The following is a 21,848-nucleotide window of genomic DNA, read 5'->3' as shown; positions in this document are numbered from 1 at the left end:
CTAAAGCCTCAGAAACTACACTGAGGATCTAGAAATGAAACATAAAATCATCTTTTAGAGCCAATATACCAAGATGGATTTTATCTTTCTACAGATATGGAATTCCTATAAAGGCTAAAAAACAAAAAGATATGGAAAAAACCATGTGATTTTCAGCTAGGAAAGTGCCAGCTTTAAAAGCTGTGTAGTTCCACTTGAGAAATATATGGATAGCCATAAGCTGCCATGTTCTGTAACGTTGCACCTTTTACCAACTTTAGCAAATATATAAGTATGTGATTCATACTTACTTTTCTATGTCACTATTCTTGCAAGTCTTTTGCACAGGCTCTTGTTTACTACTCTCCCCATTACTTGTTGATGGCATTTCTATAAAGAGAAGGAAGAGCTCAATCAATGAAGAATGTTTATTCAGATAAGCATCAAACCACAGCATGAGTAAAAACCTGTTTTTTTATTTAAATCCACCTTGTAAAAAAAGCAAGAATGCTAATCACACAATCAGTAATGATGAAATTGAGTGCCTAATTTTAAAATCTCCCGCATTCCAGAAGCAGGCAAGCTGGTAACCTCCAGAAGCCTTGGACTATCATCTTTTGCTATTAACCATAATGGATGCTGTTGAAGAGAACTTGAAAAATACCTGGAGATCACAGGCTTCATTATTCTTATTCTATTCTAAAAACAGTTTAGTATGGAACATGTTTTTCCATCAGTATACCCTGACTGGAATAGTTCTAAAAAAAAATAAATCAAAAGCTCCAATTAAGGGAATTATCGACATTACTTTCTACTAGCATGGTATCTTTTTTTCCCAGCTATATACAAATTATAATTCCAGAATGATTATGCATGCAACTGGAAAGCCAGTATCAGAGAAAGACAACTGGATTTGGACTGTGTGCACATACATGATTTTGTTCAAACCTACCAGAATAAAAATTACCACTGTTTTGGATTCCATGGTTTATGAAATTAAATAGGCATATTTTATTTCTGAAAAGATTGTGTTAAAAACTGTAACCTGCTCTTCAGAAGACCAATCATTCCTGAGCAGCTAACAGAACATACAAAAAGATGCATTTAAAAAGGCAAGTAAAACAAAAGCAGGATGACCAGCCAAATTTTTAAAAATGCATTAAATAGGTCAAAACAGAGTGATCTTAGCATATTCAAAGATCTTTATCTGATGCTGAATTTATAATTAGACTTAGAGCTAAGTAAAGCCTCTTCAAGAAGTAAAATCAACGTCCCACAACTAAAGATTCCTTATAATGAGTGATCACCCATTCCAACTCTGTAGGCAGAGCACACTGAGGAAGAACACTGTAGGAACATTACAATACATTGTTAAACCATCAAGCACCTCAAGCACATATTTTAAGATGCTTCTCTGTAGAAAATAAAATGAGAAAACTGGCCTAGGATGCACTGTAGACCAATCTCAAGCAGCATCCTGACAACCATGAATAAATTCCCCCAATTGTCACCTAAGCCATAAATAAATAAATCGGGTTTGTGACCCAAACAATTATAATTTAATGTTAATCTTAATTTACATGTTGCTCTAGCACTAAACAGAAAGGCAGAATATGAGCGATAAATATCTCTTCAAGCTGACTCCATGATTTTACTTAAGGTTTGGTTGTTCTACAGCATTTATCACCATGTCCAAAATAGTGAATGGATTAAGAACTCTGTAATTATATACAAAGGAAAACTGAATGTTGTCATATACATGACAGAAAAAATAGCACCCTAAAAAGATCCATTTCAGTCTCTAAGCATCTACTAGGCCAGCAGGCAGACCTCATACTCACCATCACTTGCCCATTTAGAGAATTCTGGTGTTATTCGGGTACTAGGAGTGCCACCACTGAAAGAAGAGAGACAGCAGTGAAATATCTATTACAGAAAAAAAGACCTCAAGCATACATTTCAGCCATATCTAGGATTTATCATGATAAATTTTAAAACTGGCAAGTGCTTTATAGTCCAATTGTAATTAGCAGTTGACAAAACAGATTTACCAGATTAAGTATTTAGTGTACATTTTCTAAGGCTGTGTAGTAGCTCCTTGGCAGAATTGGAACTTGAAATACTGCCTGCCAGACCTAGGTCCTACTGTATAGATACCGAAGCATACTCTTTCATTTCTCAATATAATTTAGACACTCTATTATCTTAAATAAATACTAACAGCTTCCTTTTACAGTATGTGTATATCAGGAAACTTTCCAATTTGTGAAGAAACAAAGTATAATTCCACTCCAGTTCTATTTGTTCAAATTAGTTCCATTCTTATTATGCCCCTCAGATCTACCGTAGTTTTAACATAGCATATTAGCTGTAATTTGTAAAACAACTAAGTCTTTTAGGTCCCCCAAAGCTAAATAATAGAGGAGAGGATTTTCTCTAAGATCACTGATAATACTGAGAAGACTTGTTCACTTATATAGATTAAGGTAGCTGACACAGTAGCTTCTTATAATTTGATGGCAGTATTTCCATGCTTTCTAAACGAGGAAACAAATAAAACAGAGTGATAAGTAAATTACTTGTAGTGTGACATATTCCAGTCAATGCATAACGTTGCTTGGGTGAAGGGAGGCTGCTCAGTGCAGATTATACCTATGCTCCAACATCTGAACTGATTTCATATTGGGAGCAATCTGAGGCACTATATTTGATCTAAGTAATCTGGCATCACAAGTCTTTCCCTTCCTGCTGTTATAAAAATGTATGAAGTGCTACTTTGAAAAGTTTCAAGAGCATGTTAAGTTTGAGTAGTATGCAGAGATTTTTTTTAATGATTCCAGAAATTGAAACTTTCATCTCAATGAAGTGGGAAGCTGACCATTTTTTAAAGAAGCATTATGTCCTAACTACCAGGAAACACACTGAGACAATGACTTGGTCTCTAATATTTATTACTAGTACTTAACAAGAATCCTAACAAACTGAGGAAGCGTGGGAAAAACCCAGCCATATAAACCCCAAAGGTTAAGGCGGTCCCGATCTGTGTCTCTTTGAATGGCTGAACAGTTCCTCAGTGCTACGCATGCGCTTGACAGTCTGGGTGGGAGCCCCCTGCTCGCCATCCTTACTCATGACACATTACAATGTTTTCTTGTTGACTTGTCTCTTAATGGTTGAGGGTCAGATCACTGTTTTTTAATGTTTAGTTTATATAGCCAATTTTATTGGTTTTAAATTATTTCATCGTCTATCTTGGGATGTAGGAATGAAGCATGCAATGTCTTAATGGATTCTGGGGAAAAAACTTACAGTTCCTGAGTTCTTCAGGAACCACGGCTCATCACAGTTGCCTATCCTAAGTTATCATTATTGGTGAAATGCAGAATATTCTTGGAATATTTACAGGTGCTGCTGAAACTTAACCTCAGAACAAAAGCCTCCCTGTGAGTTAACGAGATATCACTGATAAAGTGCAACAGTAAAGACTTATGACGCCTTTAACTGAATAGGAGGGCCCATATACTTACTGAGAAAGCACTTTCTGCATTTATAATACACCAGGTTCAGACTCCTAGATTTCTAGTACAGGCAGCTAAGTGCTTCTCTGGGTTCCTTCTGGTAGCAAAGTGATTATATAAATAAAATAAATTAAAACTATTAGTCTTATATGAAATCTTAGAATTATGTTGCAATTCAGTGAAGACAGTACTAAGCTAATTGGATCACTGAATAGATCAATATAAAGACAGTTTTCAGTAGTCTTCAGAAGACAGCTTGGAACATATCTGAAAGTCTTTTCCTAAAGTAGATAAACTGGTGCCACTCAACTATTCTGGATTACACATTCCCTTTTCTATGACATGAGCTGAATTCTGATACTAGAAGTATATCAGGTTGTCTTTTGCAGGTCTATTCTTATGGCACTCTTGACACTGAACTATATATTCTTCTCTCACCATTGCACGGGCATAATGTAACTTTACAGGGATATTTTGAACAAAGATCTTATTTGTTCACACCCACCAGTTAATAGTAAAAAACCTACTACAATATTCTTGTAAAATACTTTTCTGATAAAATTAGTAATGCCAACCTGGATGCTGTTTATCTATGTTATAGTGAAACATACATGTTATGATATGATACTTCTGTATCTTCTATTCAGTTAGATTTCAAACTCCTTGTTTGAAATAAATTATATTCTTGGAGATGTGCATACAAATATTTGTCTTCCCAAGCCTTGTATTAAATGGAATTTAAGACAAGATTGAGATTAGAAATTACTTTTTGTAGTGGTGGTAGACTATTTCTGTGAAGAGCTTAATAAAAGTACAGGTAGTCCTTGACTTATGACCATTTGTTTAGTGACTGTTCGAAGTTACAATGGCACTGGAAAAAGCAACTTATGGCCAGTCCTTGCACTTATGACCTTCGCAGCATCCCAGCAGTCACATGATCAAATTCAGGTGCTTGGCAACCAGCATGGGTTTACAACAGTTGCAGCATCCCAGGGTCATGTGATTGCCATTTGCAACCTATCTAGCCAATTTCCGACAAGCAAAATCAATGGGGACCCGCATGATTCACTTAACAACCGCCCCGCCCCCCAAAAAGTTGTAAAATTGGGTGCAGTTATGTAGTGCCTCACTTAATGACTGCACTGCTTAACAATGAGTTTTCTGGTCCCTATGGTGGTCGTAAGTCAAGGACGACCTTTACATTCCTTCTAGTGTACAGTTACAAATATGTTACAATAAAGCCTTCTAGACCAGCTCAGACAGATATGTCTAAAAAAATACAGTTCCTTAGTTGTTCTAGGAAACTGTGATAGACAATGGTGCTCAAGGTATTGGTTCTTCAGTGGTTTGGCATAATTCCATTTTGTTGTCAATGTTGTTTAATACTGATATTCAATGACTGTGAGAGGTAGGGATCTAAATGAGGTATTGGTAATGCACTAATACCTCATGCAATATTGGATACAATAATATGTATCCAATATTATTTCAAGTCTATTAGTCTGACAAAGCACCTCAACTCCATTAAGGACTAGCTGAAAATTATCAAATAGAAAACTGAATCTTACTAGGATACTTTGTTAATCATAAATTTGTTAATGGCCTGTAGATCAGTTAGAGGCCCTGGTTTAGCGTATACTTAATTAGCTATAAATCTGAATTGTCAGGATTGTGCAAACTTACTGCATAATTACTCATGTTTAGCTCTTTCTGCCAATGGGATACTAAACAAACCGTAAGATCCTCGATCCTTTTCAGGCTGCAGTAAAAATATTCAAATGGCTGAAATCGAATTAGGTCTAATGTCTTCTTGCCTGAAATCTTGCAAGATTTTATACAAGAACAGAGAGATTTTGCAAGTTTCACATATTTTTAACGTTTTAAAAACATTTTAGAGGATCACTGTGAGTCATTTGGAGAGCTGTGGTGCTCTGCTTAAAATCTGGATTTCTTGCTGTTGTTCTCCACCTAGAGTCATTGAGAGTTGGGTGGCATACAAGTTTAAATCATCATCATCATCGGAAATCAGAAACTAAGAACAAAGTTAGGCATTGCAATTTGAAAGTTCTGCTAAATTAATACGAACTGAGAACCTCTCTGGTTTAGTTGTTCCCAGTGGCAGGAGGATGATGCCAAGTGGAAGCAACTGATAGCATGCATCAACGTACTTGTTACCAATAATAAAACTTAAAAAAAAAATTTTTTTTGACTTACTACATCTGAACAAGATCATCACTGTCCTCACAGTGTAACATTCCTTTCATTAAATAACTTTGGTTTGCTATTTTTTCTTAATTGCGCTAGGGTGTGATACAGTATATTATTGTCTCATGTTTGGGGGGATGGAGGGAGATTGTACATTATTTTGAAATCCAAGGGCTTGAAATGTGCCTAAATAAATATATAGGCAAAGGCAAGAAGCATTTTTGAACAAATGCAAAGAACAGCATTTATATATCCCAAACTAATTTACAAACAAAGAAATCTGCATTATTGCACTTCTTCGTTGACTGCCAGTTAGAAGTCTTACCCAGATTGACGAAGTATATTTATTTCTACTGAAATAACATTTGCTTTCACTTTAGAAATATATACACCTAAATATTATGACTGTAATGCTGACTAAAAGTATGGAGTAGAAAAACAAAGGGAGATCTATATAGGCTTTTGATATTCTGAAAGCTAAATCTCTACTTTCATCATGCTAATCTAAGTAAAATTAAGAGTAATTTGGTTTAAGAGTATTTAAATTCTGTTCAGATCAACGGGACAAATCCTTGAACAGCGCATTTGTCTTATTGGCCTGGTTTTCATTTAATGCTAAGCCATAACAGTTTGTTTTTGGTTTAGTGTAAAATGCAAACCTATCCTAAGGGTTGTTTTTTTTTAAATAACAAACTACAGTTCAACTCAATTTATAAAACTTGGCTTATTTTAACCATTAACCCAGACTCATAGCTTGTTCTTCAGCAAGGGATCGTTACCTTGTCGTGGTGCTGGGGCTTGAGCACCTCAATGATGCCATGAGCTAAACCGTGAAGGGCCACCCAAGACGGGAAGGTCATGACAGAGAGGTCAGACTAAATGCGATCCCTGGGGAAGGTAATGGCAACTCACCCCAGTATTCTTGCCGTGAAAACTAAATGGATCAGTACAACCAGAGATATGTCCGTATACCATCAGAAGATGAGACCCCCAGGTCGGAAGATGGTCAAAATGCTACTGGGGAGGAACAGAGGATGAGTTCAACTAGCCCCAGATGTGATCACGCAGCTAGCTCAAAGCCGAAAGGATGGCTAGCGGCCGACGGTGCTGGTGGTAAATGGCGAATCCTATGTTCTAAGGATCAACACACCATTGGAACCTGGAATGTAAGATCTATGAGCCAGGGCAAATTGGATGTGGTTATTGGTGAGATGTCAAGATCAAAGATAGACATTTTGGGCATCAGTGAACTGAAATGGACTGGAATGGGCCACTTCACATCAAGTGACCACCAGATCTACTACTGTGGACAAGAGGACCACAGAAGAAATGGAGTAGCCTTCATAATTAATAGTAAAGTGGCTAAAGCAGTGCTTGGATACAATCCAAAAAACGACAGAATGATCTCAATTCGAATTCAGGGCAAGCCATCTAACATCACAGTGATCCAAATATACACCCCAACCACAAATGCTGAAGAAGCTGCAGTAGAACAGTTCTATGAGGATCTGCAGCACCTACTGGACGACACGCCTAAAAGAGATGTTATTTTCATCACAGGAGACTGGAATGCTAAGGTGGGCAGTCAAAAGACACCTGGAATTACAGGTAAGCATGGCCTGGGAGAACAAAACGAAGCAGGACACAGGCTGATAGAATTTTGCCAAGATAATCATTCACCTAAGACAGCTTTATACATGGACTTCACCAGATGGACAACACCGAAATCAGATTGACTACATCCTTTGCAGCCAAAGGTGGCAGACATCTATACAGACATTTTAGTTGGTAAAAACAAGACCTGGAGCTGACTGTAGTTCCAATCACAAACTTCTTCTTGCACAATTTAGGATCAGACTAAAGAGATTAGGGAAGACCCACAGATCAGCTAGATATGAGCTCACTAATATTCCTAAGGAATATGCAATGGAGGTGAAGAATAGATTTAAGGGACTGGACTTAGTAGATAAGGTCCCGGAAGAACTCTGGACAGAAGTTCGCAACATTGTTCAGGAGGCGGCAACAAAATACATCCCAAAGAAAGAGAAAACCAAGAAGGCAAAGTGGCTGTCTGCTGAGACACTAGAAGTAGCCCAAGAAAGAAGGAAAGCAAAAGGCAACAGTGATAGGGGGAGATATGCCCAATTAAATGCAAAATTCCAGAGGTTAGCCAGAAGAGATAAGGAATTATTTTTAAACAAGCAATGCACGGAAGTGGAAGAAGACAATAGAATAGGAAGGAAGAGAGACCTCTTCCAGAAAATTAGAAACATTGGAGGTAAATTCCAGGCCAAAATGGGTATGATCAAAAACAAAGATGGCAAGGACCTAACAGAAGAAGAAGAGATCAAGAAAAGGTGGCAAGAATATACAGAAGACCTGTATAGGAAGGATAACAATATCGGGGATAGCTTTAACGGTGTGGTCAGTGAGTTAGAGCCAGACATCATGAAGAGTGAGGTTGAATGGGCCTTAACAAGCATGGCAAATAACAAGGCAGCAGGAGACGACGGCATCCCAGCTGAACTGTTCAAAATCTTGCAAGATGATGCTGTCAAGGTAATGCATGCTATATGCCAGCAAATTTGGAAAACACGAGAATGACCATCATATTGGAAAACATTAACCTATATCCCCATACCAAAAAAGGGAAACACTAAAGAATGTTCAAACTATTGAACAGTGGCACTCATTTCACATGCCAGTAAGGTAATGCTCAAGATCCTGCAAGGTAGACTTCAGCAACTCATGGAGCGAGAATTGCCAGATGTACAAGCTGGGTTTAGAAAAGGCAGAGGAACTAGGGACCAAATTGCCAATATCTGATGGATAATGGAAAAAGCCAGGGAGTTTCAGAAAAACATCTATTTCTGTTTTACTGACTGTTCTAAAGCCTTTGACTGTGTGGACCATAACAAATTGTGGCAAGTTCTTAGTGGTATGGGGATACCAAGTCATCTTGTCTGCCTCCTGAAGAATCTGTATAACGACCAAGTAGCAACAGTAAGAACAGACCACGGAATGGACTGGTTTAAGATTGGGAAAGGAGTACGGCAGGGCTGTATACTCTCACCCTACCTATTCAACTTGTACGCAGAACACATCATGAGACATGCTGGGCTTGAGGAATCCAAGGCTGGAGTTAAAATCGCTGGAAGGAACATTAACAATCTCAGATATGCAGATGATACCACTTTGATGGCTGAAAGTGAAGAGGAACTGAGGAGCCTTATGATGAAGGTGAAAGAAGAAAGTGCAAAAGCTGGCTTGTAGCTAAACCTCAAAAAACCAAGATTATGGCAACCAGCTTGATTGATAACTGGCAAATAGAGGGAGAAAATGTAGAAGCAGTGAAAGACTTTGTATTTCTAGGTGCAAAGATTACTGCAGATGCTGACTGCCGTCAGGAAATCAGAAGACGCTTAATCCTTGGGAAAAGAGCAATGACAAATCTCAATAAAATAGTTAAGAGCAGAGACATCTCACTTACAACAAAGGTCTGCATAGTTAAAGCAATGATGTTCCCCGTAGTAACATATGGCTGCGAGAGCTGGACCATAAGGAAGGCCGAGAGAAGGAAGATCGATGCTTTTGAACTGTGGTGTTGGAGGAAAATTCTGAGAGTGCCTTTGACTGAAAGAAGGTCAAACCAGTCCATCCTCCAGGAAATAAAGCCAGACTGCTCACTGGAGGGAATGATATTAAAGGCAAAACTGAAATACTTTGGCCACAGAATGAGAAGACAGGACACCCTGGAGAAGATGCTGATGCTAGGGAGAGTGGAAGGCAAAATGAAGAGGGGCCGACCAAGGGCAAAATGGATAGATGATATTCTAGAGGTGATGGATTCGTCCCTGGGGGAGCTGGGGGTGTTGACGACCGACAGGAAGCTCTGGCGTGGGCTGGTCCATGAAGTCACGAAGAGTCGGAAGCGACTAAATGAATAAACAACAACAACAGCATAGCTTGTTCCTGAATTGTCTTTTGTGGGTCACTCAAAATATGGGTAGTAGAAACAGAAATGGAGTGACACCAACTAGGAATAACCACGAAAGTTGTAATTAAGGCAAAACCTGACTTGGTGCTATCTACAAATGCAACTACTAGTATCAATATGCAATATTCCAGCTGTTTCTCTGATCCTCCCAGCCCTTTTCCTTTGCTCATTCACATGAAAAATATTTATATCATTTTGTTCTGTTCATTTAAACACTCATAAAGCAGTTCTTGCTAGACACTTACATTTTAGAGTCCCAATTTCATGACTCCAATAAACTGGCAAACTATTACAAGTAGTCCTTGACTTATGACAGGTATTGGGACTGGGTGCAGTTGTGAAGTGCGACACATCGCTTAGCAACGGCAATCCCTGGAGTCCCTGTTGTTATAATTAATCGAATCCCATGGTTGTTAATCGAGGCAACTTCCTGCTGGCTTCCCACGAAGTCAGTGGGGAAAGTGGCAGGAAGTTGCAAGTCCTAGGTAGAGGAGGAAGGGGGTACATGGGGAGGGTGCGCAAGGATGTGAGGGGGTGGGAGGCATGGCACGGACTGGGCGTGAGAGGTGTGGTGCGGGAGGGTAGGGAGGGTGCACGGGGGGATGCATGAGAAGCGTTGCACGGGTTAGAGAGGGTGCATGAGGGTGCAGTGTGGGTTGGGGAGTGTGTGCAGGGGTGCAAGGGAAGAGCAGTGAAGTTGGGGAGGGTATGAGGGAGACACAGTGAGGATTGGGGAAGGTGTACAGCACAAGTGTAGAGGGGCTGGGGGAGGGTGCATGGGTGGGGAGACTTACCCAGTGACTTGTGACCTTCCCTGCTGGCTTCCCCACTGACTTTCTGGGGAAGCTGGCAGGGAAGGTTGCAAATGGCAATCATGGGTTGCCAAGCGCCCAGACTGTGATCACATGACCACGGGGGTGCTGGGACGACTGGAACTCTGAGGACTGGTTGTAACTACCATTTGTTCAGCACCGTTTTAAGTTCAAATTGTCACTGAACAAATGGTTGTAGGTCGAGGACTACCTGTATACCAATCTACTGAATTTTCTAATGGGAAAATTTAGAAGTGCTCTTTAGAACAGAATGTCCCAAATAACAGAGTACCAAGGAAAGTTTTCTCAGTCAAGTGCTATGTTTATATGCATCAGGATAGTGAGATTTGCCATTTACCATAACTACATAAGTGTTTGCTTAGCATGTGTCTGTATTCTCTTTATCCTGGTTTTGGGTTGTACTAAGAACCATAAAGTATTGGCTTTGAACGTATCCTCACCAATTCCCAGCACAACAAAGCAGGTATTTTTCTGTTCTAACATTGTATCTTTAAAGGAAGCCTACTTACTTTAGAACTGCACCTCGGAGTGCCTCTCTCTCTTTGGCTTCACCTGGTTCTTCCCCAGTGCATGGAATGATATCTGCTTCAGTGTACCTAAGAATGAAGTGTTAAGGAGAACACGGCCTGATACAAATTTCAAGATTTGTGGACTTCTCTTCAGTATTTATCTTAGGTCATCATGGAGACCAGCCAAGTACCTTTTGCAGCATGAGATGTGCTATTACAATTCGTGTATTTATTAGGTCTTTGATAGATTTAATATCCCACCCTTACTCCAAGGTGGCATACATAGTACTCCCTCTTCTAATTTTTCTCCACAATGGCAATCCTGTGAGATAAATTGTGGAGAGGGAGGGAGAGAGGGACTGCTTGAAGTTCCCCAGTGAGTTGTCATGGCTATGGGGCGGGGTGTGTGTGTGTCTCCATGTTCTTTGTCTAACAACCAACTACACCACATTTGCACCAAAAAGTACTTCTGGGGCACCAAAAGCAACATATTTGTGAGTAGTGCCTTCTTTCAAAAGGAACAGCATGTGAATGCTGCTGGTGCTATCAGGAAATACTGGAAAATAAGATTCATTAACTAAGTACATGCAAAAAATTTGCTTTTGAACTCTTCTCTAACAGAGCTAAAATCTTGGCATGTCTAGAATCTGAGGTACTGACAGAGACAAAGCCACCTGCTAGGAGTTTAGCATCTCTAGAAAATGATACTGTGGTTTTCCATATTCCAATGTGTCATCACCATCCACATCAAGGTCAGCATCGCTATCTGGATTCTCCTTGCCACTGCACATGACAAACCCAGATCCTAGAGAAAAAGAAAATGCACTGAATACATCATCATAGGAAATAACTAACAGAGAAATACAGAGTGATAGTCTGGGAAGGAAGGAAACACAACATTTAGCACAAGGGAGAAGGCTAACACGGACACAGGTAGCAATCTCATTTATACAGGTTTGTAGTAAGCACTTTCCCTCAGGCTTACTGTAGTTATGGATGGATCCAGAATATTTCTTTGGCTTGGCTGTGTGTAATATAATGGCAAAAATTCTTTATAAGTTTTTAAAAAGCAGAGATTATTCTATATTTTGACTTATGAAAAAGAATTTAGAGAATTTCCATTGTTCTCCTGATCTTCAGATTAGCTTTTGGGGGTGGGCAGGGGGGACAGAGAGCTGTGAGGGATGACATCTGTCAGAAATAAACTGAACTAGGAACCGAAGTGCACAGCAGCAGAAAAAGTGTATTCAAGCCAAAAGCAAGCAGACCTATGATTTATGAGAACTATTGTGGCAAGTAGGAGAAGGTAAATGTATAGAACTTCCAGTTAAAATGTAGAGAATGAAAAACATTGTTCTATGCAGAAGAAATCTCTGTACTCCAATGTTAAAATAAGAAAGTAAAAAACAGTCTCAATATATGTTTGATGGACCACACAGTGAACTGCTATGTAAAACTGAACACTGACTTTTCTTTATAAATCTAAACTGCTTGTCACCCTGCCCCACCTCATCACCAGATTAGATCATATAAGATTTTAATAAATTGAGAGCAAAGGAAGCAGATACAGTACACACGAATAAAAGTAGTTAAGTTTAATGTCAAAGTATATGGTAAATGACAATATGATATGGGGAACTCCCAATCACAAATTTAGGAGCAAAAAAAAAAATCAATCCAGCAAAATTTGTTCTGTCTTCTACAAGTGGTGGGAAAAGGTACCCCTCCACACACATCAGCTGCATTCACTAACAAACCTATGAGATGCTCCCCACCCCCATATACGTGGATTGCTTAAGGTACCCTTGTAATAAAACATTCACAACAAGCTGAACTGACCCTGAGTGGTGACAGGGAGAAGAATCAGCCAGGAACCATTGGCCCAGCAAACCAAATTGTTTATAACTGACCATATCTCACAAGATAGTATAGCTCACATGCCCACCTAGTACAGCCTGGGTATTATTTTACACTTGCCAGTTTTGTATCCAAGTTTTATTTCTATCCTTTACAGCTACAAGTTGTACAAAAGTACTTTCAAAAAGTAAAATACATGTTTTCTGTTTCCGGAAACAGTCATGCTATAGTTATTAAATGGACAACATTACTGCACAGAGAATTTCCTTAGCCTTAATTTACATGAAGAGCCTCCACCAAACAAAGTATACATGTTCTGAATGGTTCGCCTGACAAATCTTGACATCTTCAGTTCATAAAAAATAGTTCAGGGACCTGTAACAGGATCTACTAGCACTTATTAAAACGCAGACCACAAAAAAACAAAACAATAGAATAGACACCACTGCTTGTCACCTACAACTCACAGCTCAAGCCATTAAAATGCATTATTAATAAGCTGCAACCTGCACTGGACAATGACACAGTACTTTCTCAAACACTGGGTGGTAGACCCGTATTTGCATCCAACCTGAAGCAGATTGTCACAAGCAACAAGCAACAAGAAGCAGAATAATGATAGCAGCATAGGAACCAGATCCTGCAGCAAACCCAGATATCAACTTAACCCTGACATTTAAATGACAGCACTATTACAAGCCCCAACAACTTCACGTACAAGATTACATGCACCTTTACATCCTCTTCCTCTAACGTTATATATGCCATCGTTGGCCAGCAGTGCCTCCTTTAGATTCTAGGTTGGACAAAAAGGCCAAACTTTATGCAAAGGAATTAACAGACACGTTTGACATCAGGAGTCAAAACAAGAACTAAGTAGTATCAGAAAATTTTAACCTCCCACCTAATTACAGACCTTAAGATAGCTGTTTTGGAACAACAAAACTACATCAGTATTACAGACTGCAGAACTCATACACATTTATTTTCTATCCCGCTGTATTTTTATAAATAACTCAACGCGGCGAACATACCTAATACTCCTTCCTCCTCCTATTTTCTCCACAACAACCCTGCGAGGTGGGCTGGGCTGAGTGTGTGTGACTGGCCCAAGGTCACCCAGCCGGCTTTCATGCCTAAGGCGGGACTAGAACTCACAGTCTCCTGGTTCCTAGGCTGTTGCCTTAACCACTAGACCAAACTGGCTCTCAAAGATTTCAGGCTATCTCAGAACATCTTAAGAAATACAATGGTTTTTTTTACATATTACAACTAATTGATGAGGTACTTGTAATCTGTCTCACATGTACCCTGCATCTGTATAACCACCCTTTCCTCCACACTAGCCTCATCCAATTGAAATCCTGTATCAGTTTAACCATACCATGCATCTAATGAAGTGAGCTACAGTTCACGAAAGTTTCTGCTTTTTAATAAAACTTGTTAGTCTATAAAGATGCTACCAGACTCCTGATTTTTAGAAAATTGAGTTACTTCTGTTATGCAAGGACTTGTAACACTACTAATTCACAGTAGTAGGGGTAAATGATCACACTGATGTTGGACTCTTAATCAGTATTCACCTGCATCAAGCATGAATTGTTATCTCTAAAAAGCCCCTGGACACAAAAAAAGTCATTTCCCCCCTCTCCTCTCACCCCAAAATGTAGCAGCAGTTATGGCCTGAAAGTGAGTATTCTGAGGGAGTGGAACTATTAACTCAGCCACCTGTGTGTTGGATCCATGTCCCTCCCTCCTGGTTAGCTGAGGCTTCTCAGAAGATGGCATGAGGCTGGATATTAGCAGTAATGAATTCATCCTTGAGAGAAGGCTTGGTCTTGCCACTGCTTAAAGAGGTAGTAGTTTACCCCTACTCATGAAGACATTTCTGGATCTGACCATTTTGGTTAACTTTCATCCCATCTCCAAACTTGCCTTTTTAGGGTTGTTGAGGCGGCGGTCACAGCAGCTTCAGATAATCCTGGAAGAAATAGATTACCTGGGCCCTTTTCAGTTGGATTTTGGAACTGGGCAAGGGACCAAAACGGCATTGATTACACTTGTGGATGTGGGATGGAGGTGGTGTGTCCATCATGACTTTTCTTGATTTCTCAGAGGCTTCTGATACTATCAATCCTGGTATCCTTCTGGACAGCCTCTGGGGACTGCAAGTGGGAGGTAGTTTTGCACTGGTTCTCCTCCTTTCTCCAGGGCCGATTTCAGTTGGTGCTCATGGGGGAGAGAGATCTATCCCATGGCCCTTTCTCTGTGGGATTCCTCAGAACCTGACATTCTCCCCACTCCTATTTAATACCTACATGAAGCTGCTTGGTGAGGTCATCTGATGGCATGGGGTGAGGTATCATCAGCATGCTGATAAGCAGTTTTACGTATCTGCCCTGGGCTGATAAATGATGCTGTTGAGGTTGTGTGTCAGTGACTGCAGGCTGTAGGGGTCTGGATGGGAAAGAACATGCTTAAATTTAACCCTGGCAAGAATGAGTGGCTGTGGGCTTTAGGCCCTAGATCCAGTGTTTTTCCATTGTTAAGGTTGAGGATGGGGTTACACTACCCCAAAGAGAACGAGTGCACAATTTGGGGATCCTCCAGGACTTACAGCTCCCATTCAAAGAGCAGGTGGCAGGCAGGCTTTTGTGCAACTGTTTTGTGCACCAACTGCACCCTTTCCTGGACTGGGAGGCACTGCTCATAGTCACTCACATTTTAAGTCACCTCCCAAGTGTAATACATCATGTTCTACATGGGGCTGCCCTTGAAAACCATCTGGAAGTTACAGCTGGTCCAGAATGCAAGTCATGGGAGTGACAGGCACACCTCAGTATGCCCATATTATACATCTATTCCATGAGCTGTACTGGCTCCCAGTGGTGCTTCTGAGTAGAATTCAAGGTGCTGGTTGTCACCTATAAATCCTCCATGGCAGGACCGCCTCTTCTCAGTTGCTTCTACCTGTCCCAGTAGACACTCCAGGTCCCCTTAATTAAAGAATGTCATCTAATGGAATCTAGGAAGCATGGCTTTTCTGTTGCAGTGCCTGCCCTCTGGAACATCATATCCCTTGAGATTAGATTGGCCCCTACCCTGCTAGCCTTTCATGAAGCGTTGAAGCCCTGGATGTGCTCCAGAGCCTGGGGGTTGGAAAGTTAGGTGGACCGCTGAAAGGTTTTTTGTTGATTGTTTTGTCTGGGTTACACCTGGTGACCACTGTTAATTTTTTAAAAAAATGTTTTTACATGTTGTTAGCTGCCCAGAGTCACATCTGTGAGATGAGTGGCCAAGCTGGGAATAAGTTTTTTTGTTTCGTTTTACATAACATAGCTAATACAAAAGCAAAGACAGACAGGTTTTAGGCTATCTAATATGCCAAATACAGCCATCAGATCAAAGGGTTTTTTGACCTTAGATTATCATAGTTAGAGCCTATATTGTCTCTTTCTCAGTTCCATTTGCCAAATGCTCTGGATGCTAAAATCAAAGATTGAACAGTGAAGCCTTAGAAACCAGTTATATGTTATCACTGGACTTCAGCTTTATATTTGGAATGCTAGCACAGGACATTTAAGGAATTAAGCAAAGAATGTGCAATAATCTTCCAGTTTGGGTTCTTTCAACAGTTCAAACCACTGACCACACTGGCTGGATCTAATGGAAACAGTAAACCAAAACATCCGGAGGATTATGAGTTGAAGAAGACTGAATTGCTCTGGATTGTGATAACTGATTCACTACTATTCATCCTGCAAAGAAGCTTTCTACAGACGATCAGTGGGTGAATGTATTGAGGATTCTTGCTGGAAGTATCTTCTCCATCAGTTTGATCCTTAAATGTGAGCAATGCTAAACGTAAATCTTACCAAGTTAAGGGCACAGTGAAAATTACTCTAACAACTGCTTGAGGACAGTCAATAAACCATTTGATGTACGAAATAAGAACAGTGAGGTATTATGCTATCTGAGCTACTACAAAACAGAATTATGTTTATATACATACACACGTATACATGCAGATTATTGATATGAGATCAGATTTACAACTGATTGTAGAGACACAAAGACTGTACCAATAAAAAAAAACGGTTTAAGGAATATTCTAACTCACAAAACATATCTAAGTCTTGATTAGTAATTACAGAACCTCTGCGGAAATCTGTTACCAGAACTACCCAGGCTATTTTCCCCTGGAAGTCACAGCATAAGGCTCTCTACTCATCACCTGTAATAACTCCATTCTTCTCTGCTTTTATATGTTCTTTGTTATCCTGTCTGGCTAAGGTAAGCTTGAATCAATTCTGCAGCTACAACAACATACATTTAAGATATGATAATTAATAAACACTCATATTTGAAGGCTTCTTTCTTATACAAAATTTGAAGTTTTGTGCACATGTGTAAGAAAGGTATTTACTACAGTACAGTTATCCCTGTTAGCATGCTATACCTTTATTCCAAGTGATTTTGCCACACACAAAAAAAGGGTATGTCTATAAACTCTATGACTTGCGAGTAGAGAATAGCACAAGGGTTATGGGTGGCCAAGTGAGCCTAGAGTTCTTAGTCTGCCAAACAAAACAGAATGGTGCACGTAAAAAACTACATGCTACAGATAACTCTCTGCTCTAACACTCATGGTCTCTTTCCAAAGCTATACTGAAACAAAATGTAATTTCTGAGCTGCCACCAGGTAGCATGATTGTCCTTTGTGGCTGAAACACCTACAAAAGAGCCTAAACATAAGCTAAACATAAGGAATGTTATGGGGCAGTTCCAAAGGGGTCAGAGTTTTCATAGCATCGTGATCCAACTCATTCATATGTCTTGATACAAAAAGTCAGTGAAAACACCCCTGCAGCTGTTTAAATATTTGAGAATGAAACTGGTTAATATTCATTATTCATCCCAGGTTCATTCAAACCAGATTTCTGAATAAGAGTTGTCATAAATGGATTGTATGGGTTTTTAAAAAGGAGACAACCAAATAGTATCATACTTACCAAGTGCTTACATACACATATGCAAATGTTGCACAAGAGCCTTAAAAAACAGTCTGGCACAATTTTATTCTGAGGGAGTGTAGAATGCAGAACGCATTAAAGCATTAACATTACAAGGATTTAAAACAATGTTTTTTATGATGGAGGTAAGAAAAAGTGAGAGAATACGAAGATACTATGTGAGCATATGCTATTAAGAATACAAGCAAGACTGGTTGTAGTAATCAGGGAAATGAACAAGAAAGTGTGTAAGGCTTAGGCAGGAACAGCTGCATGGAGGCCAGTAAGTTATGTCACTTGCTGCCTCCCTACCAAGTCTTAATGTGGCTAACAAAATGCACAGATTCACAAATGCTCATAAGTCTTCCTCAAATTTTCTGGGAAGCAAAATGGAAAATCTTGCTTTCTGAAGTTCCATTTACATTTTGCTGTTTCAAAGCTGATTAAAGTCACCCTTTAAATCAGTGTTTCTCAACCTTGGTGACTTTAAGATGTGTGGACTTCAACTCCCCAGGATGCTGGCTGGGGAATTCTGGAAGTTGAAGTCCACCCATCTTAAAGTCGCCAAGGTTGAGAAACACTGATTTAAATCAAAGACAGAAGGGTTTAGGCTAGTCTGAAAAGTCAATGGCAAACTACTGCTGCAAATAAAATTGCATTAATGTGCCTATGAAGTCATTAGGAGTTAAGCTTAACAAGTAAGATTTTACCTTCACCTTCAGCCATGAGTAATTTCAAACTCAGCATCACATCCAATATTATTCTCCTACTAACCAACAAGCTTAAGCAAGCCAGGTGGTGTAGTGGTTAAGGTGCTGGCCTAGAAACCAGGAAACTGTGAGTTCATGACAAGTCCTTAGACATGAAAACTGGCCAGGCAATTTTGGGCCAGTCACATTCTCTCAGCCCAACCCACCTCATAGGGTTGTTGTTGTGGGGAAAATAGGAGGCAGGAGTATCAGGCATGTTAACCACCATGAGTTATATATATAAAAAGCAGAATAAAAATATTATTTTTTTAAAAAACTTTAAGGTAAGGAAAATAGACTGCTTATTTTTATAAGAAAAAAAATGGAATATACTCAGATCGGCCTCCTCATTACTTCAAGTTCACACATTCCAAACCATAACCTGAGATTCAAATACTTTCCAAAGACAAATCTCGACAGAAGTCAAGTATCTGAGGGCATTAGGAATCCTGGTCCAAATTCCATTCCGTTTTTCCAACTCACTGCCAAACTTTTAATAGGATTCCTCAAAGTAGGTATAAAGTGTTGTCTGTCCACAGCAATGGATATTTAGTCACATTATTTTTTTAAATGAAGCTTCCATAACCAAACAGTTGCTAATATAACTCATCAATGAAATTATCCATAACCTTTTAAAACTACATTTTCTAACCTTGAACAAACAGAATAAAATTCTCCATATTATGCCATCTTAGGTAATTGCTTAAATAGAAATTAAGAGAGCACACAGCATAAATGCAGGACAAAAAAAAAATAAAAATAATATACAGCAACTTAAGTGGACTCAAAGCTAAAAAAGAAAACAAGATCATTACCATTTATTATAAAAGTTTTAACTTCAAAAGTTCATTTAGGTTGCCTAACAATTATAATGATGATAGGAATAATAATTTTAATATGATTTTAATTTTTGTTATGTTCTTTTATTGAATGGTTTGGTTGTAAACTGCCCTGAGTCCTTCGAACTGGGGTGGTATAGAAATATAATATAAACATAAATATTAATACTGCATTCTAGATATGGCAAACCCAGACAGCATATTAAAAAGCAAAGCCATTACCTTGCCAACAAAGGTCTGTATAATCAAAGCTATGGTCTTCCCAGTAGTGATGTATGACTGTGAGAGTTGGACCATAAGGAAGGCTGAGCGCCCCAAAATTGATGCTTTCAAACTGTGGTGCTGGAGAAGACTCTTGGGAGTCCCCTGGACTGCAAGGAGGTCAAATCAGTCAATCCTACAGGAAATCAACCCTGGCTGCTCATTGGAAGGACAGATACTGAAGCTGAAACTCAAATACTTTGGCCACCTAATGCAAAGAGAGGACTCACTGGAAAAGACCCTGAAGCTGGGAAAGACTGAAGGCAAAAGGAGAAGGGGACGGCAGAGGATGAGATGGTTAGATAGTGTCACCGATGCAATGAACATGAATCTGAGTAAACTCTGGGAGACAGTGGAGGACAGGAAGGCCTGGTGTGCTATGGTCCATGGGGTCACGAAGGGTTGGACACGACTTAACGACAAGATAATAACACCTGTATATTTACACAGGTAAAGCATTTTTACTGGTTTATGCTTCTAGCCTGCAAGATTTTACCTGTATACAAGTCATCCTTAGTAATAAAACCAACCCAATGAACTAAAGGGCACTATTCTCTGGCATCCTTAATCCAAAACGCCTCTTTCAAGGTCCAAACAAACAAGCAATAATACACAGGTCAGATTCTGGGACTATTAAACCAAGAAAAACAAAGTTATCACTCTGTTTCTGATCCCATTGTTCTTGTAGGCAGTTGCTCGACAGGCAAGTCCAGCACCAGTACTGAGTGGCACTTCCATAAATCCTGTGACAGTCTGGGAGACAAACTCTCTCATCAGTCAGAATATACAAATCAGGATCACTTACTCTGAGAGCACAGCTGCCCTCCAGCACTGTGCTCATAGCTCTGCTCAGTCTGATTTTGAAGCAGCTGACCCTGGCTCCAAAAAATGAGTTAATACCAAACATTTTAAGAGTTCAAAACAATAAACATTCCAACTGAGATATAAATGCAGGTGCTTTACAAAGAGCAAGGAGGCTTACCGCACACAATCTACAAGGCAACTTTAAACTGTACAGTTCCCTTCTCCAAAGACCCAGTTTAAAAATGATTTTCTCATTTATATTTTTTTCTGGTATCTGCTTGCACATCACTTATGTATGAGTGGGCAAGCTACAAAATATGACTCAAGTGTTACTGAAGTTTGGGGAAAGTAAACAGGAGACACTGACCTACTCTCTGCTATAAAGGCTATTCGATAATTAGAGAGTACACAAGAGATCCATAAGCTAAACAGAAGGGCATCAATAGTCCATATTTGCGACTATGGGTATGATGGGTTTAAAAATAAATTAATAATAACCAACAAAGATAACTAGGGCAGTCAGCCTCTTGAAGAATATATAGCATTTTTTTTTCTTTTTCCAGAAAAAGGAAACTGCTTTTTTCCTACTGTTACTGCCTACAATTTTAGATTTTATTATTATTTTTTCATTCACTTCAGCCACCAGGAAACTAATTACAAAATGTGGTAAAGAGCCCCATATGTTGCCCTAGGAAGTAATCTCCTTACTGTTGAAACTTTCCCCCTTATATGAGTTGTATATTTAATGGTAGAAATAACTTCATTTAAAAGGTGGACTTCCCACCCAATGCTCTCACAAAATCCTGAACTTTTTGTTGGAAGAGCACTTGTACCTGTACTACATTCATACACAGATGGTAACATGAAATAAAAGAAATAATGCACCTTGCATGGTTAGGCTTATAGAACAAAGGGTGTATGGATAATACTTCACTGTGAAGAGAGCAAACAACATGAATAATGCCTTGATGAAAAAAAGCAGTTTCTCTTGCAATCAGTCACAAAGAAAAAGACAGAAATGTGAAGGTACCAACTGCATCCTTAATTGGGTTGATTATTTGTGCCAGCAATTCATGGCCTCATAATCTAATTTTAAAACTGAATAAAATTAAAGCACCTAATTCTTTTCTTAGCAAAAGCATTTATGAACAGAACTGACAAACCTCCTATTTGTCCAACTGACAGCAGCAAGAAACAACTGCTGGGTTAATACATGGTGTGTGTAACATACATTAGCTTCAGAAAGTAACCATCTGGACTGTTATGGATCAACTATTTGCTCTCC

General features: G+C 39.3%; 1 protein-coding gene across 4 annotated transcripts in view; it reads right to left on the bottom strand.

The window, feature by feature from the left end:
- RNF220 (ring finger protein 220) overlaps positions 1–21,848 on the bottom strand; it is a 373,167-nt gene that overhangs the window by 50,761 nt on the left and 300,558 nt on the right. For all 4 annotated transcript variants that reach the window (XM_063297793.1, XM_063297794.1, XM_063297796.1 and 1 more), the window contains 4 exons: positions 11,750–11,846; positions 11,042–11,128; positions 1,821–1,876; positions 291–369 (listed from right to left, as the gene is read on the bottom strand). In XM_063297793.1, the coding sequence (XP_063153863.1) occupies positions 291–369; positions 1,821–1,876; positions 11,042–11,128; positions 11,750–11,846 (319 nt within the window). The remainder of the gene's footprint in view (positions 1–290; positions 370–1,820; positions 1,877–11,041; positions 11,129–11,749; positions 11,847–21,848) is intronic.

Source organism: Candoia aspera, chromosome 3 (genome assembly GCF_035149785.1).
Source record: "Candoia aspera isolate rCanAsp1 chromosome 3, rCanAsp1.hap2, whole genome shotgun sequence".
Taxonomy (NCBI): Eukaryota; Metazoa; Chordata; class Lepidosauria; order Squamata; family Boidae; genus Candoia; species Candoia aspera.
This window is presented reverse-complemented; position numbering and strand designations above follow the sequence as displayed.